Genomic DNA, 26,825 nt, shown 5'->3' with positions numbered 1-26,825 from the left:
TGAACTTGGTTTTTCATCTCGGCTCCTTTGAAGACTTCTGTCTTCTCCCATGTTTGGGGCGGCTCTGCCTTGTGGACATTCCTTAGCGATCGGCCTGGGAAGGCTCAGACATGTCTAGGCTGCCTTCGTAGGAATAGGGATTAGTAGCTCCTTAGCCCCTTTCTTTCCTGGGTTGTTGCTGTTTGCTGAGGTCTGCACAGTTCAGACCACCCTGGAAGCCTCTCTCAGGTTCTCAGAGACAGTGGAATTATACCTTTGACTCTGAGCTCGCAGCATTGCTAGGGAATGTACTTGGCTGAATTTGGCACTGATTGGTTGAATTTGTACCCCCTGGGCGTATTTGCTTTGGTAACAGATACCACAGACTGGGTGCCTTGAAATAACAGAAGTTAATTGTCTCACAATCCTGGAGACCACAAATCTAAAGTCCAGATGCGGGCAGGGCTGCGCTCCCTCTGGAGCCTCTAGGGGAGGCTCCTTCCTGTCCCTCCCAGCTCCTGGGGGCGCCAGGCATCCGTAGGCTTGGGGCCGTGATGTGGTATCTGCCTCCGTCTCCATATGGCCTTCTCCTCTGTGTTTGTGTCTTCTCTTCTGTCTCTTACAGGAACACCTGTCACTGTGTTTAGGGTCCACTCCAATCTTAGATGACCTCACCTACCTTGAGATCCTTGACTTAATTACATCTGCAAAGACGCTTTTTCCAAATGAGGTCTCATTTACAGGTTCTGTGGGTCAGGACATGACATATCTTTCTGGGAGACCATAGTTCAGTCCACTACAATTGTATCCAGTTCTTTCTGGAGGCTCCAGGGGAGGCTCCTTCCTGCCTCTCCCAGCTCCTGGGGGCTCCAAGTGTCCCTGGGCTTGTGGCTGCATCACTGTACTCTCTGCCTCTTTCTCCACGTGGCCTTCCCTCTGCGTCTGTGTCTCCTTATTAGTTCACCACTCATATTGGACTGCCTTTAGGATGACTTCACCTTAATGTATATATTTTTTTATTTCATTTTTTAAAAAAGTGGAGATGAGGTCTTGCTGTGTTGCGCAGGCTGGTCTCAAACTCCTGTGCTGGGATTACAGGTGTGAGCCACTGTGCCCAGCCTTTGTGTGTATCCTAATTACATCTGCAAAGACCCTATTTCCAAATAAGGTCCCATTCACAGGTACCAAGGATTAGGACGTCAATGTGTCTTTTCCAGGGCACCCAATTCAACCTACACAAAGTGGGGAGAGGGGAGATTGGCTGTATTTAGGTGACGCATGAAAGGCTGAGCTAGCTGTGGGGTGTTGCTCTTGCAGCACAGAGGAAGAACTGGGCTCAGATGGTGTCAGCTGTTAGTGTCTGAGATCGTCCGTGAATCTACTCTCAGGAGTGTTCTGTAGCGAGACACAGTCCTTCTCTGTACCCTCCTGACCCCGTCCCATCTACCCACGGACCCCAAGGGAAAGTACTCAGGGTTGGTTGGTTTCTTTTCCCTTTTGTGACCGCGTGAAATTCCATGTCACAGTCCCTGTGTTTATTCCATACAGATCCGCTGAAGTGTTTTGAGTTCTAGCAAAATTTAAAAATATAACCAAAAGAAACTTAAATCCATGTCTCTCCTCTTTCTGGGCACTTTAGTATGAATGGGCTTCGTGATGATTAACACGGTGGCCTGCTGTCTTCCCTTCTGTCTCTGCTGGCCATCTCTTTCCTTCCCTCCGAAGTCACAGGCAAGAGGGATTTCGGGTTTGCTGGACTTAAGGAAGAGAGGAAAAGACCATCTCTTTTCACAGTGAGAAATGTGTTTTCTGCTTTCTCATACCTCACTTTGTACATTTAAAAAATTATTTATTTCTCTTTAGATTTTTGAACCAAGAGAGATATATTTGTTATTATTTTTATATTTTTTTGAGACAAAATGTCCCTCTGTTGCCCAGGCTGCAGTGCAATGGTGCGATCTCAGGTCTCTGCAACCTCCTGCTCCCCGGTTCAAGACATTCTCGTGCCTTTGGAGTAGCTGGGATTACAGGTACCCGCCACCACGCTTGGCTAATTTTTTTGTATTTTTAGTAGAGACTGGGGTCTCACTGTGTTGCCCAGGCTGATCTCAAGCTCCTGGGCTCAAGCAATCCTCCCATGTTGGCCTCCCAAAGCACTGGGATTATAGGTGTGAGCTACTGTGCCTGGCCTCTTTATTTTCTAAGTAGAGACAGGGTCTCGCTATGTTGCCCTGGCTGGTCTCAACCTCCTGGACTCAAGCAATCCTCCTGCCTCGGCCTCTTGAGCGACTGGGACTCCAGGTGCACACTACCATGCCTGGCTAATTTTTGTATTTTTTTTGTAGAGATAGGGGTCTCACCATGTTGCCCAGGCTAGTCTGGAATTCCTGGGCTCAAACAGTCCTCTTACCTCAGCCTCCCAGTGTGCTGGGATTACAGGTGTGCACCACTGTGCCTGGTCTTATTTATTATTTATTTATTTATTTATTTATTTATTTATTTATTTATTTATGGAGGCAGGGTTTCACTCTGTTGCCCAGACTGCAGTGCAGTGGCAACCATAGCTCACTGCAGCCTCGACCTACCGGGCTCAAGCGATCCTCCCACTTCAGCCTCCCCAGTAGCTGGGACTATAGGAGGGTACCATGACTCCTGGCTGATTTCTTTTAACGGAGATGAGATATCTTTGTTTTTGTAGGCAAGGGGCTCTCGCTGTGTTGCCCAAGCTGGTCAAGACCTCCTGGCCTCAAGATATCCTCTTGCCTCGGCCTCCCAAAGTGTTGGGATTACAGTTGTGAGCTACGGTGCCCGGCTATAGCTTCTCCCTGCTCCCCCAGCCCCCAGTTGTGAGTCTTCACTAACAAGGGAATCTTTCAGCTTTTTCCATGGTCATGGTGATTCACCTAATATTTTAGTTCTGCTGAGTTGTGTAAACATTCGGGATAAAGGCTCTCATTTTTGGTGACCGTCGTGTGTATGTGTATGTTTGCAGTTACACATGCCTGTATTTGGATGGAGCTCGGAAGATGCCCATGGCATTTTTCTGAGAAAGTTGAAGTTGATGATGTTCGCTCGTTATTCGATTGTGGAGATCGTCTCTCTCCTTCTTCCCATCCCTCCAGACAGAAAGCTGGGATGTGGCCAGGTGCGGTGGCTCATGCCTGTACTCCTAGCACTTTGGGAGGCCAAGGCGAGTGGATCACTTGAGGTCAGGAGTTCGAGACCAGCCTGGCCAACATGGTGAAACCCTGTCACTACTAAAAATACAAAAATTAGCCAGGTGTGGTGGCGGGTGCCTATAATCCCAGCTACTTTGGAGGCTGAGGCAGGAGAATCGCTTGAACCCAGGAGGCAGAGGTTGCAGTGAACCGAGATTGCGCCAGTGCACTCCAGCCTGGGTGACAGAGTGAGACTCTGTAACAACAACAACAACAACGACAACAGGCCAGGACAACAACAACAACAACAACAACAACAACGACAACAGGCCAGGATGTGTTTGTGTGTGAGTTGGACCCAAGGGCTTGGAAAGGATGGATGGGGTAGGGGACGAGGGATAGATGGATGAGGGAATGCAGAGAGAGTGGTCACACTGTCACACTGTCAGAGGCTTTCACAAAGCAGGACGTTCTCCAGTGGGAGAGAGGAGACCCGAGTCCACCCCTCATTAATGTTTACAGATCAGAATTGCGCACACAGAATGGCCCATAAATCTGACCCAGCTTCCGTGTCTGGCACTTGGCTGGAGAAACAACTCTTTGAATGTTGGAGGAAAAGCCCACTGCATTGCACCTGCTGTAAAAAGGCTGTGCCCACCTTAAAAGTAGCCACACCTTCCCGAGATTGTCATGGTCCTTCTAAGTCTCTGAAATGTATAGATCAGGTACATTTGGGAATTTGGGGATTTTTCTAAATTTGGGATGAGAATGGGTGCATTCTGCATTTTAAATTATACAACACCCTCAGCAGAGTCTGGGCTGGATGTTGTTATCAAGACGAGAATATTTCTATAGTGAAATAGGTAGATATTCACCCCCAAGGAGGATCAAGCCTGAATAGTCTAATGTTAGGCGAGGTCCAGTTTTGTGGCCAAGTGTGTTGATGAAGACACTTTGAGTATTCAGAGCCTTTAGCTTTAGCCACTGTGGCTAAGGGATTGTAGAAGCCATACTTAAGCTTTCCCCTTAAAGTTTTGACTTTAATCTCCACATTGCAGCCATGCAAAAGAACAGAATCGTGTCCTTTGCAGCAACGTGGATGCAGCTGGAGGCTACTATCCTAAACAAATTCATGCAAAAAATCGACAGCCAGATAGTGCATGTTCTCACTTATAAGTGGGATCTAAACATCGAGTACTTCATGGACACAAAGATGGGAACAATAAACACTGGGGATTCCAAAAAGGGGAAGGGAGGGAGTGGGGAAAAGACTGAAAAACTTCCTATTGGAAACTGTTTACTACTTGGGTGACGGGATCGTTAGAAGCCGAAACCTCAGCATCATGCAATATACCCACGTAACGAACCTGCACATGGACCCCCTGAATCTAAAATTAAAAGAAAAGACATAAACTCCACATCAGATTTCCCTCGTGTGTAACACTACTACTTAGCTTGGAGAGAGATGGAGGGGATCTCTAGGGTGGGGAATGGACCACTTACCTTCAAGATTTCTCTTATCAGGAAGGAAAGATCTGACCTACCTAGAAACACTTGAAAAGACTATTTTATTATGTCTTATTGGGCAAAGCTGGGTCAGATGGCCACCCTTAGCTGCAGAGAAGGCTAAAAATAGACATTTTCTACTCAAGTGGGATAATGGTAACTGGGGAATGTGCACTGGAGAGCCTCCGAACACCAAGCAGGGAAAATCTACCAGCACCATTAAATGTTCCCTTTGTCTTCTGTGCACTTAAGCTGATAAACCTTTAACATTACAGCATGCCACTTCTGTCTGCTTTGAATAAGGTTGTTTACCGACATACTTCTGCAGTCTGATTGTGGCGTTGACGGGACTGACCACATCTCCCAGGGTAGTGCAAAGATCCGCTGTAGTGCATAAGTAACGTGTTTTGAGTTTTGTATGTTTATAACTCACACAGCTCAGAGAAAGGTTTAAAGAAGTCACAGAAGCGTGAAAAAATCTGTTGAGTCATAGCTGTTGTTCTTAAAGTAGGCATGGAGAATTCTCTCTGTTGAGGGTCAAATACAAGTGCTAAGAAGACAGAATGTTATGCAATAAACACAGCCAAGTAATAAATGGGTTCCTTGGAGTGGGTGATAGAGAAAGGTAAGTAAGGAGGAAGGAACCAGACAGAGGAAGAAAAGTCAGGGACCATATTCATTGCATTATTAGAATTTTAAGGTGTGGCAAGAATTTAATGTTTCCCAGTAATCTGTATGTTCTGTTGGAAAGAAGAGCAACAGGAGACTAAAAGGTTACTCTGTTGCCCATTTCATAGGTCCAATCCCAGGCAAAGCTTGGGTTGGATGCCAGTGTTCCTGATTCCTAATTGTGTTTTATCCAGTTGAAACATCAGTGGCCATAGTCAAACACCTAAACTGGATCAGTTCACAGTCCTCAAAGCCCTTCTCCTACTTCCTGTCTTTGACCTCATTCCACCTAATTTTGTCCACACCATGTCGTACTGTAATAAAACCTATTTTATTTCCAAATTAACTAAGAGAATATACTTTAAAAAGTGTTACTATCTCGTTGTTTACTTCTTTTTAAAAAGAAGTATTTAACACTTGTCAGCTATTGACGTTGTTTACTTCTTACACTTTTTCTTTATCTTGTAGTTCACTTTCTATTTCTGCCATAATAAAATATTCATTATCGGAGACTTCACTTAAAAGCAAAGGTTACTTCTTCTCCTCCCTTCCCAGTCTGCCCTAAGCTAGTAAATTCATCATTCGTTAGCTCATATATTTTACAACATGGGGATTTTAGTTTACAGCAAATACTCTTAAGTAAAATTGGTAGCTTAAGTACAACTTTTTCTTTTCATGTTACCATGTGCAATCAATGGCATTCCGGACTCTTGGAAGGAAGTCCATTGTATGGTTGTGGTCTTTTTTTTTTCTTCTCAAGCCAGTCAAAAATACCCAGTCACAATTTAAAAAATTATCCGCCCTTGATGGTGCATGCCTGTAGTCCCAACTATTTGGGCAGAGGTGGGAGGATCACTTGAGCCTGGCAGGTCAGCACTGCAGTGAGCTATAACTGTGCCACTGCACTCCAGCCTGGGCAACAGAGAGAGACCCTGTCTCCAAAAAAAAAAAAAAGACAAAACAATGTAACGTGATCTACCCTCTAAGCAAATTTTCGTATATACAATTTCACTATTGTATGTGTAAGATTTTTATATACAAAAATTTCATATATCAGTTCAGTATTGTTAACTATATGAACTGGGTGTATGGTAAATCTCCATGGTTTATTTATCTTGTTCAACTAAAACTTTGTATCCTTTGACCAATATATTTCCCCTTCCCCCTCAAGCCCTGTCCTCTGATAACTACCTCTCTACTCTCTGCTTCTATGAGTTTGACTATTTTAGATTCTGCATTAGTCCATTCTCACGCTGCTCATAAAGACATACCTGAGACTGCTTAATTTATAAAGGAAAGAGGTTTAATGGACTCACAGTTCTACATGGCTGCGGAGGTCCCACAGTCATGGTGGAAGGTAAAAGGAGGAGCAGAGTCACATCTTACATGGCAGCAGGCAAGAAGAGAGCGCGAGCAGGGGAACTCCCATTTATTAAAACATCTGATCTCGTGAGACTTATTCACTATGGGAAAAACCCACCCCCATGATTCAGTTACCTCCCACCTGGTCTCTCCCATGACTCGTAGGGATTATGGGAGCCACAATTCAAGATCAGACTTGGGTGGGGACACAGCCAAACCATGTCAGATTCCTTGTATAAGTGAGATCATGCGATATTTAATATTTGTTTTTCTGTGCCTAGCTTATTTCACTGAACATAAAGGCCTCCAATTCCATCCATGTTGCCGCAAATGACAGAGTTTCCTTCTTTTTTAGGGCTGAATGGTATTCCATCGTGTATATGTACCATGTTTTCTATATCCATCTGCCCTTGGACGGACACTGAGGTGGTTTCCATGTCTTGGCTGTTGTGCATAGTGCTGCCATAAACATAGCAGTGCAGGTGTCTGGAAGATCCTGGTTTTCTTGAGTTTTGCGATCTAGCATAAAGCAGGCACAGGAGTATCAGCAAATGAATGGATAGGTAAATGGATCAATATTGATTAGTGAGCTTTGCTCGTCAACAGATGCTGGTTCCTCAGAAGGATACACTTCCAAACCGTCCTTTGTCTGAATGTCAGTTTCTGAGAAGCCTGCTCTGCTGTCTGGGGTGAATGTGATCACATAATATGGGAGGGCAGTTTTGTTTTAGTTGCTCATCTCTGTCGGAAGCTGTGGATGGGTTGTTTAAAAATATTGCTGAGGAATGACTTGCATGTCAGTAAGGGGCTGCTAACGCTGGGATCAAGGTAGATCAAAGGCAATTTAGGGATACTCTAGAAATCCTGCATCAGTCGCAGTGGCTCATGCCTGTAGTCCCAGCACTTTGGAAGGCCGAAGCAGGAGGATCGCTTGAGCCCAGGAGTTCAAGGCTAGCCTGAGCAACGTAGTGTGACCCCCTCTCTACAAAAAGTACAAAAATTAACCGGGTAGGCTGAGGCGGGAAGATTGCTTGAGCCCAAGAGGTGGAGGCTGCAGTGAGCTGTGATGGCGCCACTGCACTCCAGCTTGGGCGACAGAGCAAACTCATTTGTTCCCAACCCAAGAACATTTATGTTACGTGAAGAATATTTCAATATGTGCGTGAACACATGCACACCTTGTGAGATCAGTGTATTACAGGAAGAAGAGGAGGATGAAGAGGAAGAAGAGGAGAAGGAGGAGGAGATAGAAGGAGGAGGAACAAGCAAAGCTTGTTTAGAGATTCTGATTTTCTCTTATATCTCATTGACTATTAGATTTCTTCATTTAGATGCACCCCAGTGAGAGGAGGAAGTAGAGGAGGAGGAGATGGAGGAGGAGGAAGAAGTAGAAAAGAAAAGGAAATAGAGGAGAGGAGGAGGAGGAGGTGAAAGAGAAGGAGGAGAAGATTGAGGAAGAGAAAAAAGAGAAGGAAGAGGTAGAGGAGGGGAAGGAGGAGAAGAGAGTGTTTGGATTGAAACTGTCCCAGCAGAATACTGTAGAGCTGTTGGTTTTCTCTGGTATTTGTAGTGGTTGCCGTTGTTGTTGTTGTTTTCTGTTGTGGGCACCTACAGCACTTCATCCCAATCCACGGCAGATTGTAGAATACGGACTCTGTGCTTTGAGCAAGCCTTCGTGTGCGTTAAGGAAACAGCCGTGTTGAGGAGGGCTGTGTTTTACACCCTGTCTGGATTTCTGATGAAACCAGAGAGCCTGAAGAGAAAAAGGCATGTTGCACAAGTCCATTTACTGTTACTCCAATGCGTCTCCATGTGGGTGTGTGGGGCGTGTGGGTGTGCTGTCTGCAAAGACTGATCTGCAGATATTGTGGCCAGTTTGTCTCCAAATTGAAGAACCATTCAGAGGCAGATGGCTCTCTCTGTTTCCCTGTCTCCCTCTTTCTCTCTCTGCAATTTCTGTATTCAGTGGAAAATTCCAGGTGAGCGCCTCTCACTAAATGCCATCAGCCCACGTGTGCCGTGACACTCAGTCTCTGAAAGTTTCGCTTGGGGTCTGTGTTTGCTGTCCTGGTGCAGCCCCCCGCTGATTGCGTGGCTGCGGTGGTTTCTCCCTTTGCCAGGAGACTTAATGGCTCTGTCGATTTCTTCTCTCTCTAGGCACTGGGACGTTCGGGCGGGTGCACCTGGTGAAGGAGAAGACAGCCAAGCATTTCTTCGCTCTCAAGGTGATGAGCATTCCCGATGTCATCCGCCTGAAGCAGGAGCAGCACGTGCACAATGAGAAGTCTGTCCTGAAGGAAGTCAGTCACCCGTTTCTCATCAGGCTGTGAGTCCCCTCCTGAGGCCTCTCCCCACACACCCTCCCTAGGCCCCTGTGTGTCTCTTCTTGTAAGAAGCAGGGTGGGCCGAGACCGTGGCCTGCGTGCAAAGCCTCAGGCCACAGCAGTCTCCACCTGTCAGGTCTTATCAGCCTCTGATCTCGGAGCTGGAAAACCTCCAGGGCTCCTGACCTCCATGGCTGACCAGGTCCAAAAAGAAATGCTCTGTGTTCAGAAGTCCATGCCCAAGGCCCCTAGTCCTCTCCTGGGTGAGCCAAGTATCTCTGCCTGGAAAAGGATGCAAGAATCTTTGTCTCCTCACCTCCTTGGGTTCTGCTTCTATAGCTCTCTGGAGAACTGGTTAAGTTGATTTTTAAGGGACCACAGTCTTTTGGATGGGGCTGGGCTTCAGGTTTCGTGGGTTTCTGGTTGACTGTGGATGAGAGATACCCCATTTAGATGCAGCCCACACCCTTCCAGCTGATGGTACACAACAGTCTTATGTCCTAGGGTAGGTGTGTGAGTCCATTCGGGCTGCTATAACAAAGGATCTTAGACTCGGTAATTTACAAATAACAGACATTTGCTTCATGGTTCTGGAGGCTGGAAAGTCCAAGATCAAGACATGGCAGATTCAGTGTCTGGTGAGGACCCGCTCCCTGGTTCATAGATGGTGCCTTTTTGCTGTGTCCTCATATGGTGGAAGGGGCGAGGGATCTCTCTGGGGTCCCTTTTATAAGGGCACTCATCCCATTCATGAGACTCCACCCTCATGACCTCCCAAAGGACCCACCATCTAACACCATCACCGTGGCAGTGAGGATCCAACATAGGGATTTGGGAGGACACAAGATATTCAGACCATTCCAGCAGCGTAATTCCGTTTCCAGCCAGGTGTCTTAGACAAGGATGTCCTGCGTGTCTCTCCTTTCCCTCCATGGGTGCCTTCCATCCAATTCCCCAAGTCTTCCCTCTGCCGTCTTATTGCCACGCCTCTCCTGTCCACCTATCCATCTTCTGCTTTATCTGGGTCCCGTCTCTCTGCCCTGATTTTCTGTACTGGCGTCCCTCCTACCTGATCTTTCTCTCCCAGCCTTGCTCCCCTTGAAGACATTCCTCACTTTATAGCCTCACTAGTCCTCCCAGGTACCTCTGCAGTGACCTGCCTCTCTCTGGTCATTCTCAGGGAACTCCTGAAGTATCCCATATAAAGCCCCAGCAATGCGGCATCCTCCTACCAATATCCTCATGGACTGGCCTCCTGCCAGCACCTCCCTGCAGGAGAAGGTAGAAGGTGCTGTTCACCCACTCACTCCGGTGCTTCTCCCAGGCCACCCTTCATTGACCGGCCTCTTTCTTTGCTCTCATCATTGTCCTTCACTTCCCCCATCTAAGAAACACCTACTTGTTTTCCCTCATTCACCTGCTGTCCCCGGGACACAGGGTGCCTCCCATCATATTATTGAAGCACCTTGTGTGTACCGGAACAAGTGCACCTGCCTTCTCCTCTGGACCCAGTGCTGCCTGAGCTTCGAACAAAATCATATGCAGAGGATGGGCATGGTGGCTCATACCTGTAATCCCAGCACTTTGGGAGGCCGAGGCAGGTGGATCACCTGAGGTCAGGAGTTCAGACTAGCCTGGCCAACACGGTGAAAACCCATCTCTGCTAAAAATACAAAAATTAGCTGGGTGTGGTGGTGCACACCTGTATTCCCAGCTATTCAGGAGGCAGAAGCAGGAGAATCGCTTGAACCCGGGAGGCTGAGGTTGCAGTGAGCCGAGATCATGCCACTGCATGCCAGCCTGGGTGACAAGAGTGAGACTCTGTTTCACAAAAACAAAGGAGTTCTTTTGAAGGCTGGGCTTGCAGGTGGGACCCTTCCCTTTCTCGTTTGCTTTGTTGCATTTTTCTGTGGCTTGCAGGTGTCCTAAGCATGATACTGTGGGGTGTGCCTGAAATCTTGGGTGAGGGGCTCCAGTTCTGGGGATTCCACCCTGTTGAAGGTCGAATTGTGTCTCCTGAAAAGATATGTTGAAATCCTCACCCCGACTCCTGTGAATGAAATTGGAATGCTATTTGGAAATAGGGTCTTTGCAGATGTAATTAAAATGCAAGTGGCCAGGCACAGTGGCTCATGCCTGTAACTGTAGCACTTTGGGAGGCTGAGGTGGAAGGATCACTTGAGCCCAGGAGTTTGAGACCAGCCTGGGCAACGTAGCAAGACTCAGTTTCTACAGAAGATTAAACAATTATTCAGGTGTGGTGGTGCACACCTGTGCTCCCAGCTACTAGGAAGGATGAGGCAAGAGGATTGCTTAAGGCCAAGAGCTCGAGGCTGCATTGAGCTGTGATGCCACCACTGCACTCAAGACCCTGTTTATAAAAACAAAACAAAAAAAATAAAAATGAAATGCAAGTAGGATGGACTGATTCTGCTGTACGGTGTGCTTTTAACCTTGTGTGACTGGTGTCCTTACGAGAAAAGGAAGGAGACACAGACACAGAGACGGCCGAACACCGAGAGGAGGACACCTTGTGAGGATAGAATTAGAGGTTGGAGGAATGGTGCATCTCCAAGCCAGGGGACTCCAAGGATTGCCGGCTACTCCCAGAACCTGGGAGAGAGGCCAGGGACAGATTCTCCATCAGAGCCTGCAGAAGAACCAACCCCACCAACACCATCATGCTGAACTTTGGATTTGGGGCTCCAAAGTCATGAGAGAATACCTTTCTTTTCTTTCTTCCTTTCCTTTTCCTTTTCCTTTTTTTTTTTTTTTTTGAGACAGAGTCTTGCCCTGTCACCCAGGCTGGAGTGCAATGGTGCAATCTCGGCTCACTGCAGCCTCCACCTCCCAAGTTCCAGCGATTCTCCTGCCTCAGCCTCCCGAGTAGCTGGGACTACAGGCCCGCACCACAATGCCCAGCTCACTTTTGTATTTTTAGTGGAGACAGGGTTTCACTATTCTTTCTTTCTCTTTTCTATTCTTTTTTTTCTTTTCTTCCCTCCCTCCCTCCCTCCCTTCTTTCTCTTTCTCTCTCCTCTCCTCTCCTCTCCTCTCCTCTCCTCTCCTCTCCTCTCCTCTCCTCTCCTCTCTTCTCTCTCTCTCTCTCCTTTTCTCTCTCTTTCTTTCCCTCCCTTCTTCCCTTCCTTTCTTCATTTCTCTTTCTTTCTTGATGGGGTCTCACTCCTTCTTGCCCAGGCTGGAATTCAGTGGCACAGTCATGGACCACTGCAGCCTCTACCGCCTCCCAACTAGCTGAGACTACAGGTATGTGCCCCCACGCCTGACTAACTTTTAAAAGTTTTTGTAGGATGAGGTCTTGCTGTGTTGCCCAGGCTGGTCTCAAACTCTTGGCCTGAATCTCTCCTCCTGCCTCAACCTCCCAAAGTGCTGGGATTGCAGGTGTCAGCCACTGTACCTGGACTGAGAATGCATGTCTGTTGTCTGCCGCATCCCCCCACCCCAACCCTCAGTTTGTGGTACTTTGTTAATGATAGCCCTGAGGAACTCACACACACCCCCTGCGCCTCCTGGAGCAGGACAGCAGCCTAGGCGATGGGCTCCTGAGTACTCTACAGTTCGCAAATCTAAAATCCCACAGAAGAACCGCAGGGACACGAGAGTGGGTGGGGTGTGCAAGTGAGAGAATTCCCCAGGACGGAATTCTTGAACTCCCGCAAGTTAAAAAATAGGGAGGAGCTTGCAGAACAGAGCTTTAGTTAGATAGTGCTCCTTTCTTCAAGCCGGGATAGCTCACGACTGTTTTCCTTAGCAGATAAGGTGGATTCCTGCAGGGACATGGATTCTGATTTTGATGTTCCCTACTTTCAATTAAGGAACAAAGTCATTTACGTTTCTTAAGTCTCATATAAAGCCCTAGAAACTTTAGAAATTCTGTCCAAAGTTACCTATGTTGGTTTATTTTTATCTTTTATATATAAAAAAAGTATATATATATAGATTTAAATTTAGAGACAGGGTTTTGCTCTGTGGCCCATCTTGGAGTGCAGTGGCGCAATCACGGCTCACTGCAGCCCCAACCTCCCGGGCTTAAGCCATCCTCCTGCCTTAGCCTGCAGAGTAGCTGGGACTATAGGCACCCACCACTACACCCTGCTAATGTTTTTATTTTTAATTTTTAAAAAATATATGTATATGTTTTTCACAATCTCTTTGGTGAAGATAATGTTTTTGTTTGTTTTCTATGAACAGGGTCTTGCTATGTTGCCCGGGTTGGTCTTGAACTTTAGGCTGCAAGCAATCCACTTGCCTTGGCCTCCTGGCATGCTGGGATTACAGATGTGCACCACCACACCTGCCCCATTTTAAAATTTTCTGTAGAGACGGGGTCTCACTTTGCTGCCCAGGCTGGTCTCAAACTCCTGGGCTCAAATGATCTTCCCACCTCGGCCTCCCAACATGCTGAGATTACAGATGCGAGCCACCGTGCCTGGCCTATTTCAGTCTTTTAAGGAGTGAAATTTCTCTGCACCATGATAGCTTTTGAAGAGGACATTTTGGATGCTTCATGAATTGTCCTTTGCCTGTACAGCTCACCGGCTCCTCTGAGTGCTGGTTATAGTCGAATGTGAGCTGTTATTTGTATGTCAGGTCCGCCTGGTGGTGTTGCCAAAAAGCATGAATTTTTCCTCATCATTTAAAGTCTACGTGGAATTTAAGGCCACTGTTGATATTATTCTTGGGAAGATTTTATTCAGTGTTTTGGGAAAACGTGGCAGGAACTCATTTCAGAATTCTCTGATTTGGGGCTGAGCTCAGTGGCTCACACCTGTAATCCCTGCGTTTTTGGAGGCCAAGGCGGGAGGATCACTTGAGACCAGGAGTTCCAGACCAGCCTGGGCAACATAGTGAGATCTTGTCTCTTAAGGAAAAAAAATAAAAAGAAAATTCTAGCCTGGCCAATGTGGGGAAACCCTGTCTCTACTAAAAATACAAAAATTAACTGGGCATGGTGGCGCACGTCTATAACCCAGCTACTTGGGAGGCCGGGACACTAGAATCTCTTGAGCCTGGGAGGCAGAGTTTGCAGTGAGCCAAGATCGTGCCACTGCACTCCAGCCTGGGTGACAGAGCGAGACTTCGTCTCAACAACAAAACAAAACAAAACAAAGCAAAACATTTCTTTGATTTTGAAATAGTGCAGAAAACAAGGCAGGCCCTGAAGTCCACAGCTCTTGTGAAAAGTTTTGGATCTAGAGAAATGATTGTCAACAATGAGCCTTTAAAGACTTAATGGTGATAGCAGTTTACAGGTGACTTTTCCCAAAAAATTACAGAAAATGAGTTTGCCACTTGGGCATGTTGACTCACACTTATAATCCCAGCATTTTAGGAAGCTGAGGTGGGAGTGTCCCTTGCGCCCAGAAGTTTGAGACCAGCCTGGGCAACATGGCAAGACCCTGTCTCTACAAAAAATACAAGAATTAGCTGGGTGTGGTGGGGGTGCCTGTAGTCCCCGCTACTCAGGAAGCTGAGGTGGGAGGATCACTTGAGCCTGGGAGGCGGAGGTTGCAGTGAGCCGAGATTGTGCCACTGTACTCCAGCCTGGGGGACAGAGAAAAGACCCTGTCTCAAAAAAGAATCCAAAAAACAATATGGACTTGGAGAGGGTGATGTAACTTAGCCCATGAGACCTCCTTAGTGACTTACTGAGAATTGATCTTTCAGTGCCCTGCAGTATTATGATAACCTGCTATAGCATTTTGCTTTTTCTGTGCATTAACACTTCAGGGACCAAGTGGCTTTAAGAACTGGATTAAAGTTGATCCAGTGCATTCAGGCACTTGGCATTCCCTGTATATAACACGAGAGAGCACGCTGGGTCTGGCCAGCCCCATGGATAAGATGCTGGAGGGTGTCCAACGTTGCATAATGAGGAGCATGTCTTAGAGGAGAATCCTAGATCCTCTGTGAAGAATGAATTTCATCCTCCCAGCTGTGCAGCTTCTCTTCTAAATGTAAGTTGCCTTGCTCAACATCTGCTTTCCATACTGGCAGTTTTAGGCCTTGGACTTCTTGATGAAAGTATAAAACAAGGACTTTAAGTGGAGGTGCCTCACCATTGTGGCTGGAGGAGTCTCTGGGGTGGGGCCATCCTGCACACTGCAGGGTGTTGGGGAGTGTCCCTGGGCTCCACCCACCAGGGGCCAGGAGCAGCAACCTCAGTTATGAAAAGCAGACATGTCTCCATACGTAACCAAGTGTTCCTTCAGGGAGGGAGGGCAAAGTTTTCTCCACCAGTGAACCACTGTGATGGCAGACTACCGACAGAGATGATGGATACGATAGGTAAGCATATGTTGAGATGGATAGGTGATAGGTAATAGATATTAAGATAGGTGTAAGTGATGGGTGATTGATAGGTGAACAGATAGATGATGGGGAGCTAATAGATGATATTAAGATAGGTGATAGTAGATATTAATAGAGGCAGTTATAGATGATAGATGATAGATACTGAGATGGGTAGGTGATTGATTGATAGATTAATGACTGATTGCATATAGACAGAGCTCTCATGCTAAAAGAGAGTTTCTCAGCCTCAGCAGTGCTGACACATGGGGCAGGATCATGGAGGACTGTGTAGTGGGGCATCCGGTGCACTGTAGGGTGTTGAGCAGCGTCCCTGGACTCCACCCAGCAGATGCCAAGAGCACCAATCCCATCTGTGACGAGTGTCTAAAGACGTCTCTAGATACTGCTAAGTTTCCCTTATGGGGGGACAAAAAGTTATCCCCGGTTGTGAACCACTCTGACAGATCGTTGATAGATGGATGGATGGATGGATGAATGGATGGATGGATGGATAGAGATCAGTATTGAGACAGATATTTGATAGATGACAGATATTGAGGTAGATGATAGCTATAGATTATAGGTGATTGATAGATATTGAGATTGGTGATTGATAGATGATAGCTATAGATGATAGCTGATTGATAGATAACTGGTAGCTATACATGGTAGATGGTTGATAGATATTGAGATAGATAGGTAATTGATTGATAGATTGATGATGGAACATATTAGTAGAGTTTCTCAACCTCAGCACTGCTGACATTTGGGGCTGGAGGATTCTCTGTGGTGGGGCCATCCTGTGCGCTGTAGGGTGCTGAGCCGTGTCTCTGGACTCCACCCACCAGATGCCTCTAGCACCCCCACTCCAGTGTGACAGCCAAAGATGTCTCCAGACATTGTCCTGTGTTTATTGTCGGGAGCAGAATCAGCCCCGTTGACACCCACTGTAGCGAATGCACAGACAGATAACTACCTGTGCGTGTGGAATCCCTTTCTCTCTTTTCTGCCCCAGCCCCTGAGCCTGTAGCCCCACTCTTCTGTCATGATTGATTGGCTTATGGGCCAAACTGTGGTTCCAGTGCCGTATTATCTATGGCACAGCAGCTGAGCCAAGCCAGTGAGTTTGGTCTGTGGTTGCAGGGCTTAGCCAGCTTTCTTCTACAGAACTTGGAAGGGAGGAGGTCTCTCCACTCCGGGCCACATCCTTCTAGTTCCTGGACGACCGCTCGCTTCTCCATGGAGAGGAGTTCATGCCAGCACCTCTTCTTCAGGGAGGGTGGATGCATCTCTTGGAAACATCTTTTTTTAAAGTCTGCAAACTTGAGTGTGGTCCCCGTCGTCACTGGTACTTGTTGGGGGTAGGAGTAAAATCGTTCCTTTGTTTTCCTGAGAGTTCAGGAAGAAAGAACACCATGTTCTCTCCTTTTATTTATTTATTTTTTTTGTTCTCTATTTGAATTTTAAAAGCAAAAATCTAGAAATAGCGCTTCTTGCTCTGTCATCACTGCCTGCAAAGCATAGAGACCAGAGTGAAGGCAGGCAGCTCCTGGATCTTCTCTTCCTCTTCTTTGGCCAAAAAATGATACATTGCATGTTTAGTATTTGGGGCAAAGCAGACGCTTCAAAAAGGGAGGCTTATTTTATTATCTATATTTTTCTTTTTTATTATTTCTTACCTTCATTCTCTTTTTCTATGTATGAAAAGGGAGGTTTAAATTCTTGCAAGAGAATGCAATTGTAGTGTCTTCTGAATAGAGTTTGCTGTTTGATGCCTTCCGGTGCCTGCGCAGGCTGAGAAGAGTCCCAGCGATAGTGGAAAAGGGGCCTTACCAGCTTTGGAGGGCAAGAGGTAGGGGGTGAAGATGAAATGGACACCTAAGGAGAATTTTGCAGGAGGAGTAGGGGTTTATTGACTGAAAGGGGTAGGTGGTGGAAAATCATTCTAGACAGGGAGTGACACGGAAGCCATGGGTCACTACGGGGGCAGGAGGGACATAGGGGAGAAATTCAAATCTGGGTTCAGCCAGGAGGTGGACACAGGAATGCAGTGAGCTCAGATGTGTAGAAGACTGCCGTGGGGACTGGGATGTGAGGAAGGACTGGCTCTGGCTCAGCTGTGCATTTGGGCTGCTGGACATTGAGGAAATCCAAGGAGGGAGAGTGCATTCCAATTTGGGAAACTGAGGGCAAAACATCTGCAGGCAACTGTCTCAGAAGAGCGCCTGAGGCAGGGTCCTTGGAGGGAGGAAGCCACAGGTGGACGGAGCCACCTAGGGCTGCTAGGTCCCCTTGTTTAAGGGCTAGTTGCAGTGGAGCCAGGTCGGAAAGTAGAACCGTTCCGGAGCCTTTCGTGGCATAGAGAGATGTTGGAGGAGATGGGATGACGACGGCTCATTTTCTTCTTCTCACGACAAAAGCCCAGCTTTATGGCAGCCTCTGGAGGGAGGAGGACCAACTTCTGTATTAGGCGTCTCCAAATTAGTGAGGCTGATTTGCCTGTTCATAAAAACAAAAGCAGAAGCGAAAAAATCCCTTAGAGGAGAAGCCATCCCCACAGACCCTGCAAATAAAAGACAGCAGATCAGCTTTGCAGATGGAAAGTGCTGCTGTCAGCTAAAGATGAGGACAGAGCAGCTCAGCCGAGGTCACTGGCGAGGAGGGAGAGGGGACTGGGAAACCTCCCTTGTCTCAGTCGTTGTCGATGACATTGACCCTTTCTTTATGTTGACGTTCCCCCCCATTCATAGATGCATAGATTGAGCTCTATGCTGGAAAACATTCTTTAAAATTTAATTTTTTTTATTTTGTTAACATATATCACATAACATTTTACATTTTACTATTTTAACTTCCTTTTTTTTTTTTTTTAAAGAAATGAGTTCTTGCTCTGTTGCCCAGGCCGCAGTGCACTGGTGCAGTCATGGCCCACTGCAGCCTCAACCTCCTCAGCCTCCCAAGTAACTGGGACTATGGGTGCGCACTACCATGCCTGGCTAATTTTTAAATTTTTGGTAGAGACAGGGTCTTGCTGTGTTGCACAGGCTGGTCTCCAACTGCCAGGCTCAAGCAGTCCTCCTCCCTCAGGCTCCCAAGTAAAGCTGGGACTACAGGCAGATGCCACCATGCCCAGTTAATTTTTAAATTTTTGGCAAAGATGTGATCTTGCTTTGTTGCCCAGGCTGTTCTCAAACTCCTGACCTCACTCAATCCTCCTGCCTTGGCCTCTCAAAGTGCTGAGATTACAGGCATGAGCGTCCATGCCCGGCCTCATTTTAACCATTTTTAAAATGTGCAGTTCATGGCCGGCACAGTGGCGCATGCCTGTAATTCTAGCACTTTGGGAGGCCGAGGTGGGCAGATCACGAGGTCAGGAGATCGAGACCATCCTGGCTAACACGGTGAAACCCCGTCTCTACTAAAAATACCAAAAGTTAGCCAGGCATGGTGGCGGGCACCTATAGTCCTAGCTACTTGGGAGGCTGAGGCAGGAGAATGGTGTGAACCCGGGAGGCAGAGCTTGCAGTGAGCTGAGATCGCACCACTGCACTCCAGCCTGGGGTACTGAGCAAGACTCCATCTCAGGGAAAAAAAAAAAAGTGTACAGTTCACTACTCGGGAGGCTGAAGCGGGACGATCACTTCAACCCGGGAGGCGGAGGTTGTAGTGAGCTGAGATTGTGTCGCTGCACTTTATCCTGGGCAACAGAGTAAGACTCTGTCTCAGAAAAAAAAAAAAAAAAAAGCACGGTTTAGTGGCATGGAGCACATTCATGTTTCTATGCAACTGCCCCCCATCCCCATCCATCTCCAGAACTCCTTTTCATCTTCCCCAGCTGAAACTCTGTCATCATGAGACACGCCCTAGTGCCCCTCCCTCCAGCCCCGCCCTGGCAACCTCCCTTGTGCTCTCTGCTCTGTGAATTTGGTGATCTAGGAACCTTATATAGGCAGAATCCTACAGCGTTTGTCCTTTTGTGGCTGGCTTCTTTCAGTTACTGTAATGTCCTTCAGATTCCCCCATCCTGTAGAAAGGAATTTCCCTGCTTTCTAAGCCTGGGTAGTAGCCCATCGTGTAGAGGATACAGCATGTTGTGTTTATCCATTCATTCATCCATGGACACTGGGGTGCCTTCCACCTCTTGGCTGTAGTGAATAATGCTGCTCTGAACACGATTCCGCAAATATCTGTTCCATTGCCTGCTTTCAGCTGCTTGGATACATTGTTTTAATTTTGTTGTTGTTTGAGATGGAGTCTCCCTCTGTCACCCAGGATGGAGGGCAGCGGTGCAATCTTGGGTCACTGCAACCTCTGCCTCCTGGGTTCAAGCGATTCTCCCACCTCAGCCTCCTAAATAGCTGCGATTACAGGCATGCACCACCACCCCCAGCTAATTTTGTATTTTTAGTAAATACAGGTTTTTGCCTAGTTGACCGGGCTGATCTGGAATTTCTGACCTCAGGTGATCTACCCACCTGGGCCTCCCAAAGTGCTGGGATTACAGGCGTGAGCCACCACCCGGGCCCCTCAAATATATTTTTAGTATTATAATTAGATGCCTTTCCCACTGATGCAGGGCGCCTGTGCAGTGTTTTTAGTTATGTATTTTTCTTGAGGCTTGCCTCAAGTTTTCCTTTCTTCCACTCACCCTCCCTCATTGCCAGGTAACTATTTGACAGCCTAGTGTGGATCCTTCTGTACTTTTCTTTGTGTTAAAAAAGCCCCCTCACACACACGCACACACACATGTGCACATGCACACACACATATATGCATGCATGCACACACGCACACGTGCCCCATGCAGTTTTGGCCTCCTGCCACTAGAGTATGCATCATTTTTGTCTCTTGTTTTCTTGGAGATCCCTCTGGGGTATTTTGAGGAAGAGAAGTTGTAGTATTATTGTTGTTGTTGATTTTTAGACATTCAGGGGCACACGTGGACGTTTGGTACATGGGTGTATCGTGTCATGGTGAGCTTTGGGCTTCTAGTGTACCCCTTACCCAAATAATGAACATTGTACCCGATAGGTAATTTCTCGGCCCTCAACCCCTTCCCAACGTTTCCCTTTTGGGAGTCCCCGTATCTGTTATTTCCATTTCTATGTCCATGTGGACCCACTGTTGAGTTCTCACTTTTGAGCGAGACTATGTGGTATTTGACTTTGTGTCTCAGTTATTTTACTTAGGATAGTGGTTTCCAGTTCCATCCCTGTTGTTGCAAAAGACATGATATTATTTTTGATGGTGATGTTGATGTACTACATTTTCTGTGGCTTTTATATACTAAATTTTCTTTATCCAGTCATCTATTGGAATGGCGGTTATAAAAACTCAAAAAAATCCAGGCATGGTGGCCCACGCCTATAATCCCAGCACTTTGAGAGACCCAGGCAGGAGGATCGCTTGAGCCCAGGAGTTTTAGACCAGCCTGGGCAAATATAGCGAGACCCTGTCTCTACAAAAAGCTCAAAGAAATAACGAGGGATGGTGTTGCATGCCTGTAGTCACAGGTCTTCAGGAGGCTGAGGTGGGAGAATTGCTGGAGCTCAGGAGTTGAAGGCTGCAGTGACCTATGATCGCACCGCCGCACTCCATCCTGTGCAACAACAGAGTGAGACCCTATCCAGGAAAAAAACAAAACAGTAAGAAAACAACAGATGGTGTGGAAGTGGAGGAAAGGGGCCGTGGATGTGCTGCTGGTGCGGAGGAGGCCTTCCAGTGCATGCGGCAGGGGGTGACCTCACTTTCTGCTCGAGAGGAGCTCAGCTGTGCAAGGCAGAGTTGCAGAGGATGGGAGGGTGGATGTGACCCTAGGAGCAAGGCTGTGTGCCTGTGGGCACACACTTCCTGGTGACGTTTCCTTGGACGCCGCAGTGGGAAACAGGAGCGCCTCTGCCCTCTCATTCCTCTTGCTCTGTATTTGCATTCGCTGTCTTGCTGGTCTCCAGATTCCCAAGCGCTGCTGCCAACCCAAGTCTTCAGCCTGCCAAGCTACACGTGTGTGCGCACTTCACCACCCTCTGAGCCTTCTGCTCAGATGCCTCTCACCAAAAGTGAGTTCCTGCTCTTCCTCCTTGCCCCTCAGCCCTAGTCAGTTCCTCATCTGCACTTCCCCATTTCGGAAGCGGTCCTTCCAGCTCTTGGGGCTCACCTAGGAACCATTTTTTATTCCTTTTCTTTGACTGCATTCACTGTAATCCTGAGTCCTGCCCTTTTAATTTTTTTTTTTTTTTTAAAAAGAGATGTGGTCTTGCTCTCTCATCCAGGCTGGAGTGCAATGGTGCAGTCATGGCTCACTGCGTCCTTGACCTTCTGGGCTCAAGAGATCCCACCTCAGCCACCCAAGTAGCTGGGACCACACATGCGTACCACTATGTCCAGCTAATTAATTTTTTTTTTTTTTGTAGGGAGAGGATCTCACTGTGTTGCTCAGGCTGGTCTCAAACTCGTAGTTTCAAATGATTCTCCTGCCTCGGCCTCCTAAGTAGCTAGGATTACAGGTGCACACCACCATGCCTTGCCCCTTTCCAATTCTAAAACGCATCTCCAGAGCCCATCCACGTCAATGCTGTCTTCACAGAAGCCACCATAGCTTATCTAGATGCCCTCCCCCGCTCTCCATTGATCTCCCATCTCTGCTGGACTCACCCCTTCCTCCCGTATCAGCCCAAACCTTTCTAATGTGAAAATAGGCAGGGCGCGGTGGCTCATGCCTGTAATCTCACCACTGTCAGAGGCTGAGGCGAGAGGATTGCTTGAGGCCAGGAGTTTGAGACCAACCTGGGCATCTTAGTGAGACCCCATCTCTAGTTTTTTTTTTTTAAAGACAGGGCCTTTCTCTGTTGCCCAGGATAGAGTGCAGTGGTGCCATCGTAGTTCACTGCACCCTCATTCTCCTGGGCCCAAGTTATCCTCCCACTTCAGCCTCCCAGGTAGTTGGGACTAGAGGCCTGCACCACCAAGCCTGGCTAATTTTTAAATTTTGGAGGTCTTGCTATGTTGCCCAGGCTGATCTTGAACTCCTGGGCACAAGTGATTCTGCTACCTCTGTCTCTCAAGTAGATAGGAGTACAGGTGCACATCACCATGACCACCTAACTTTTTATTTTATTTTATTTTTTTTTTGAGGCAGAGTTTCGCTCTGTCCCCCAGGCTGGAGTGTAGTGGTGTGATCTCGGCTCACTGCAAGCTCTGCCTCCCAGGTTCACGCCATTCTCCTGCCTCAGCCTCGCAAGTAGCTGGGACTACAGGTGCCCACAACCGCCCGGCTAATACTTTGTATTTTTAGTAGAGACGGGGTTTCACCGGGTTAGCCAGGATGGTCTCGATCTCCTGACCTCGTGATCCGCCCGCCTCGGCCTCCCAAAGTGCTGGGATTACAGGCATGAGCCACCACACCTGGCCCTAAATTTTAATTTTTTTGTAGAGATGTGATCTTGCTTTGTTGCCTAGGCTGGTCTTGAGCTCCTGGGCTCAAGTGATCTGCCACGTTGGCCCCCCAAAGTTCCGGAATTACAGATGTGAGCCACTGCACCTGGCCTCCAGTTTTCTTTTATGTCCCTCCCCAGTCTTCCTTTGGCCTTCAGCTGTGGGGACAGAGATGCCCCCTGCCTCCTGGTCCCCACCTTCTACCTGGTCTTGCAAGACCCCCTCCAGGCATCCTTCCAAGTTTACTATGTAATGTCTGTTCCCCATCAAGCCTGCAAAGCTCATGACAGTCACAAGATCTGCCCTTCCTGAGGACATTATGTACTGAGGACATTGCTTGGCACATAAGGGGCCCTTGTGCAAAACATCTGGAAACCAGTAAAGAATGTGGCTGTTGAGTTACTGATTAATGTGTTGACGAATTCATTGATTCCTGAGGCTAGTACGTACAGTAAGGGTTAGATCTTGAACGTGCTTCTCATATCCGTTGTGATAAACCCTCTTATCTTCTATTGCTTTTGAACTTTTATAGACGTGATGTCAGGGGCAGAGTCACACAGTTAACTGCAATCGTTGAACTGATGCATCGGTTTCTAATTTTCTAAACTCAGATTTGAAATCACCTGTGGTCACTAAACTCCGTCCCATTCCACAGTCCCTGCACGTGATGACTTAAGTTTTGTAAATGTTTTTTGGAGATAGTAAAGGCAGTATCTCTTTCAACATTTTTGTCCCTTATCTTTAGTGATACCCAGCTCTGTACAAATTCTGTCCATGTAAGCAAAGTCTTTTTTTTTTTTCCCAGATAAGGTCTCGCTCTGTCACTGAGGCTGGAGTGCAGAGGTTCAGTCATAGCTCACTGCAGCCTTCAACTCCTGGGCTCAGGCTGTCCTCCCACCTCAGCCTCTTGAGTACCTAGGACTACAGGCGTGCACAAACCACACCTGCCTTATCTTTTTAATTTTTTCCAGAGACAGAGTCTCCCTATGTTGCCCAGGCTAGTCTCAAACTCTTGGTCTCAAGTGATCCTCCTGCCTCAGCCTCCCAAAGTGCTGGGATTACAGGTGTGAGCCACCACACTTGTCTGCAAAGTCTTACTGATTTGAAGGAAGATTTGAAGGAAGGATGTCTCAGAGAACTTTTTTTTTCTTCTAATATTTACTTAATCTTATTGATTTGGGGAAGGGCAAGGGAATCCCAGTTTTCTAGATTTTTTTTCCTTATAGGAATATGTTCTTACTTGGCTACCTCTCTTTATAAACTTACTTCTTAAAGATGCTGAAGGGTGATCCCGCATTAGTGTATAGGTAAAAATGGTGTGTTCACTTCATATATACTGATTAGATGACTTTGTTAAATCTTGTAGTTTGTTGATGTTGATTTTACCGAGACACTTGTGGAACAAATATATTTTCATACAACCTTACACATCTCAGTAGTTTTCCCCACTCATGCAGTAACTTTTTCTCCCCTGCTTTCCCTCCTCCTCTCCTTACCTCTTCTCCACTCCCCTCCTCCCCTCTTCCCTTCCCTCCTCTTCTCATTTGATACAAAGCCCTAACTCTCTTCCTCTACAGATCATCCTACCCGTGGTTGAAATTGCAACTTCCCCTGCAAGCCAGGTGACCGAACCTGAGATCTTTGTATTGTCAGGGCTTGCATATTCTATATGCCTGCTAAATCCTGAAAGTTCTTTCATTCCTCCCTTCTAACCTACCCAAATCCTTCTAATCTCCCACTATGGTTAATTATCTCTGATGCTCCTAAAGGGTGACCTGCTGCTACATTGTGACAAGGTGATGCATTGTTCTTAAGAGGATCTGTGCAGATTATTATCCCAGAGTGGGGTGGATGGGGGAGGATACAGGATATATCCAAAGAATGTGTTGCAAACTAATTGACAGGAGAGAGAGAGGGAGAGAGTGAGTGTTTTGTGTGTGTGTGTGTGTGTGTGTGTGTGTGTGTGTGTGTGTGTAGGCATGCATCCATCTTTTTCTTGCATACTTGAGCCGTAGGGAAATAGAGCCATATATATTCTCTTCAACCAAATTAACAGTTGTAGACAGTGGTCTTGCTGTTGCTTTGACCATTTATGGTATTTTCAAGAGCTCAGTGTTACCCCCAGATCTTCAGTATCACACCTTGGCTGGTCAGTTGTAGCTACATTTTCCTTCCACCTTGTGCCCTGAAGAAATTTAGAAAGTCACCAGCTGACACACAAGTTTATTGTAAAAGTTCACTAGTACCATAGTATTTGGACCTTGGAAAATATTTCACCACCAGAACAGTGAAATCGTGGTTGTCTTCTAAGCTCATCCACAAAAATACAGTTTGACTGTCATGCATTTGAGATACCGTGCACTTAATCATGAAATATTACTGAGAGGAACACTCTTGCCCAACAGTGGTGCAAAGCAGAAAAATAGGGCATTTAGCTAGGAGAAAATGACTCGAGATGTCAGCGATAAGATGGAAAGAATGTGGGTATGTGGCAGGTCTTTTACAACTCCAACAGATTGCTCTAGAAAACAGTCACTACATACCAAAATTAGCCAGTCACGATGGCATGCGCCTGTAATCCCAGCTACTCGGGAGGCTGAGGCAGGAGAATCACTTGAACCCGGAGACGGAGGTTGCAGTGAGCCAAAATTGTGCTATTGCACTCCAAGCCTGGGCGACAGAGCAAGACTCTGTCTCAAACAACAACAACAACAACAAAAAACCGCTCCATCACAATACTTCTCCCTCCTCATGTACTCTCCCTGCTTCCCTTTATGCCTCAAGACCACACATTTTGAACTTGCTGAGCTGTAGGAAGTGAATGGAGAGGTGGGCCACAGGTGCACAGCCTTTAGTAACTGAGGAAAAAGAAAAAAGAAATTTCTAACCCTGGCTTCCTGAGCTCCCTTCAGCAACCCAGCTGCTAAGGGGCAGGAATCCAGCAGCAAGGTGGAGAGAGGAAGGCATTCCTACAACCTGTATTTGTGGGTCCTCCACACTCCAGCGTCATTAGTCCCCCAACTCCAGCATTGTTGTGGAATCTGCAAATTTAAAAGTGCATTAGGTAAGAGCGTTTTTTATAAGAGGCCTATATTTTTGCTAATACATAAAAACATTGTGATTAGTCAAATAAATGTTCGTTTAAAACTCACAGTAGCATGTTGTCTATTTTTTTTCCTTTTAGAAATGGGGTCTCGCTCTGTCACCCAGGTTGGAGTGCAGTGGTGTGATCATAGCTCACTGCAGCCTCTAATTCCTGGGCTCAAGGGATCCTCCCACCTCAGCCTCCTGAATTGCTTGGATGCCACCATGCCTGGCTGATTCTTTTATTGTAGAGATGGGATCTTGCTGTGTTGCTCATGCTGCTTTCGAACCCCTGGCCTCAAGTGATCCTCCTGCCTCGGCTTCCCAAAGTGCTGGGATGACGGGCATTGAGCCTCCGTGCCCAGCCTATGATTTTTCTTAGCATTAGTCTCTGTGTCATTGCAAGCTCTCTCACATGTCCTTGCTCATTCTCCATTGTTTTGGTGGAATGGCCCGTACTAGCAGACAAGACCATCCGGTCGACCTTGAGCATCCTTCCCTGTCCTCAGGGAAGGTTTCCTGGGCATCATTTTGTTTTCTTTGTACACCAGCGGGTGCAGCTCATTAGAATGAGCTTGCAGGGGAGCATCTGTGATAGCATCATGATCAGATGAGACATAACTGGCACGGGTCCTGGTTATGGTTGAGGACCTTTATGCTCCTGATTCTACTGGGTGCCTTCTACTGGTGAAGGCTCATGTGCTCATGGAAACACGGGCACGCTGGTGTCTTCTGAGTCCTCTCCAAAAACAAAGCCCAGGTCAGGTACAGTGGCTCACGTTTGTAATCCCAGCACTTTGGGAGGACGAGGCAGGAGGATTGCTTGAGCCCTGGAGTTCAAGACCAGCCTGGGCAACACAGTGAGACCCCGTCTCTAAAAATAATAGTAATAAAAATTAGCCAGGCATGGTGGCATGCACCTGTAGTCCTAGCTACTTGGGAGGTTGAGGTGGGAGGATTGCTTGAGCCCGGGAAGTTGAGGCTGCATGAGCCATGA

At 47.1% G+C, this 26,825-nt stretch overlaps 1 protein-coding gene across 1 annotated transcript in view; it reads left to right on the top strand.

Moving 5' to 3' along the window:
* Positions 1-26,825, top strand: part of PRKX (protein kinase cAMP-dependent X-linked catalytic subunit) — a 117,810-nt gene that overhangs the window by 30,642 nt on the left and 60,343 nt on the right. Inside the window, 1 exon segment of the mRNA XM_045383907.3 lies at positions 8,832-9,000. Within this exon segment, the coding sequence (XP_045239842.1) occupies positions 8,832-9,000 (169 nt within the window).

This window comes from Macaca fascicularis, chromosome X, assembly GCF_037993035.2.
Source record: "Macaca fascicularis isolate 582-1 chromosome X, T2T-MFA8v1.1".
Taxonomy (NCBI): domain Eukaryota; kingdom Metazoa; phylum Chordata; class Mammalia; order Primates; family Cercopithecidae; genus Macaca; species Macaca fascicularis.
The sequence above is the reverse complement of the archived record's forward strand: the minus strand, read 5'-3'. Positions and strand labels throughout refer to the sequence as shown.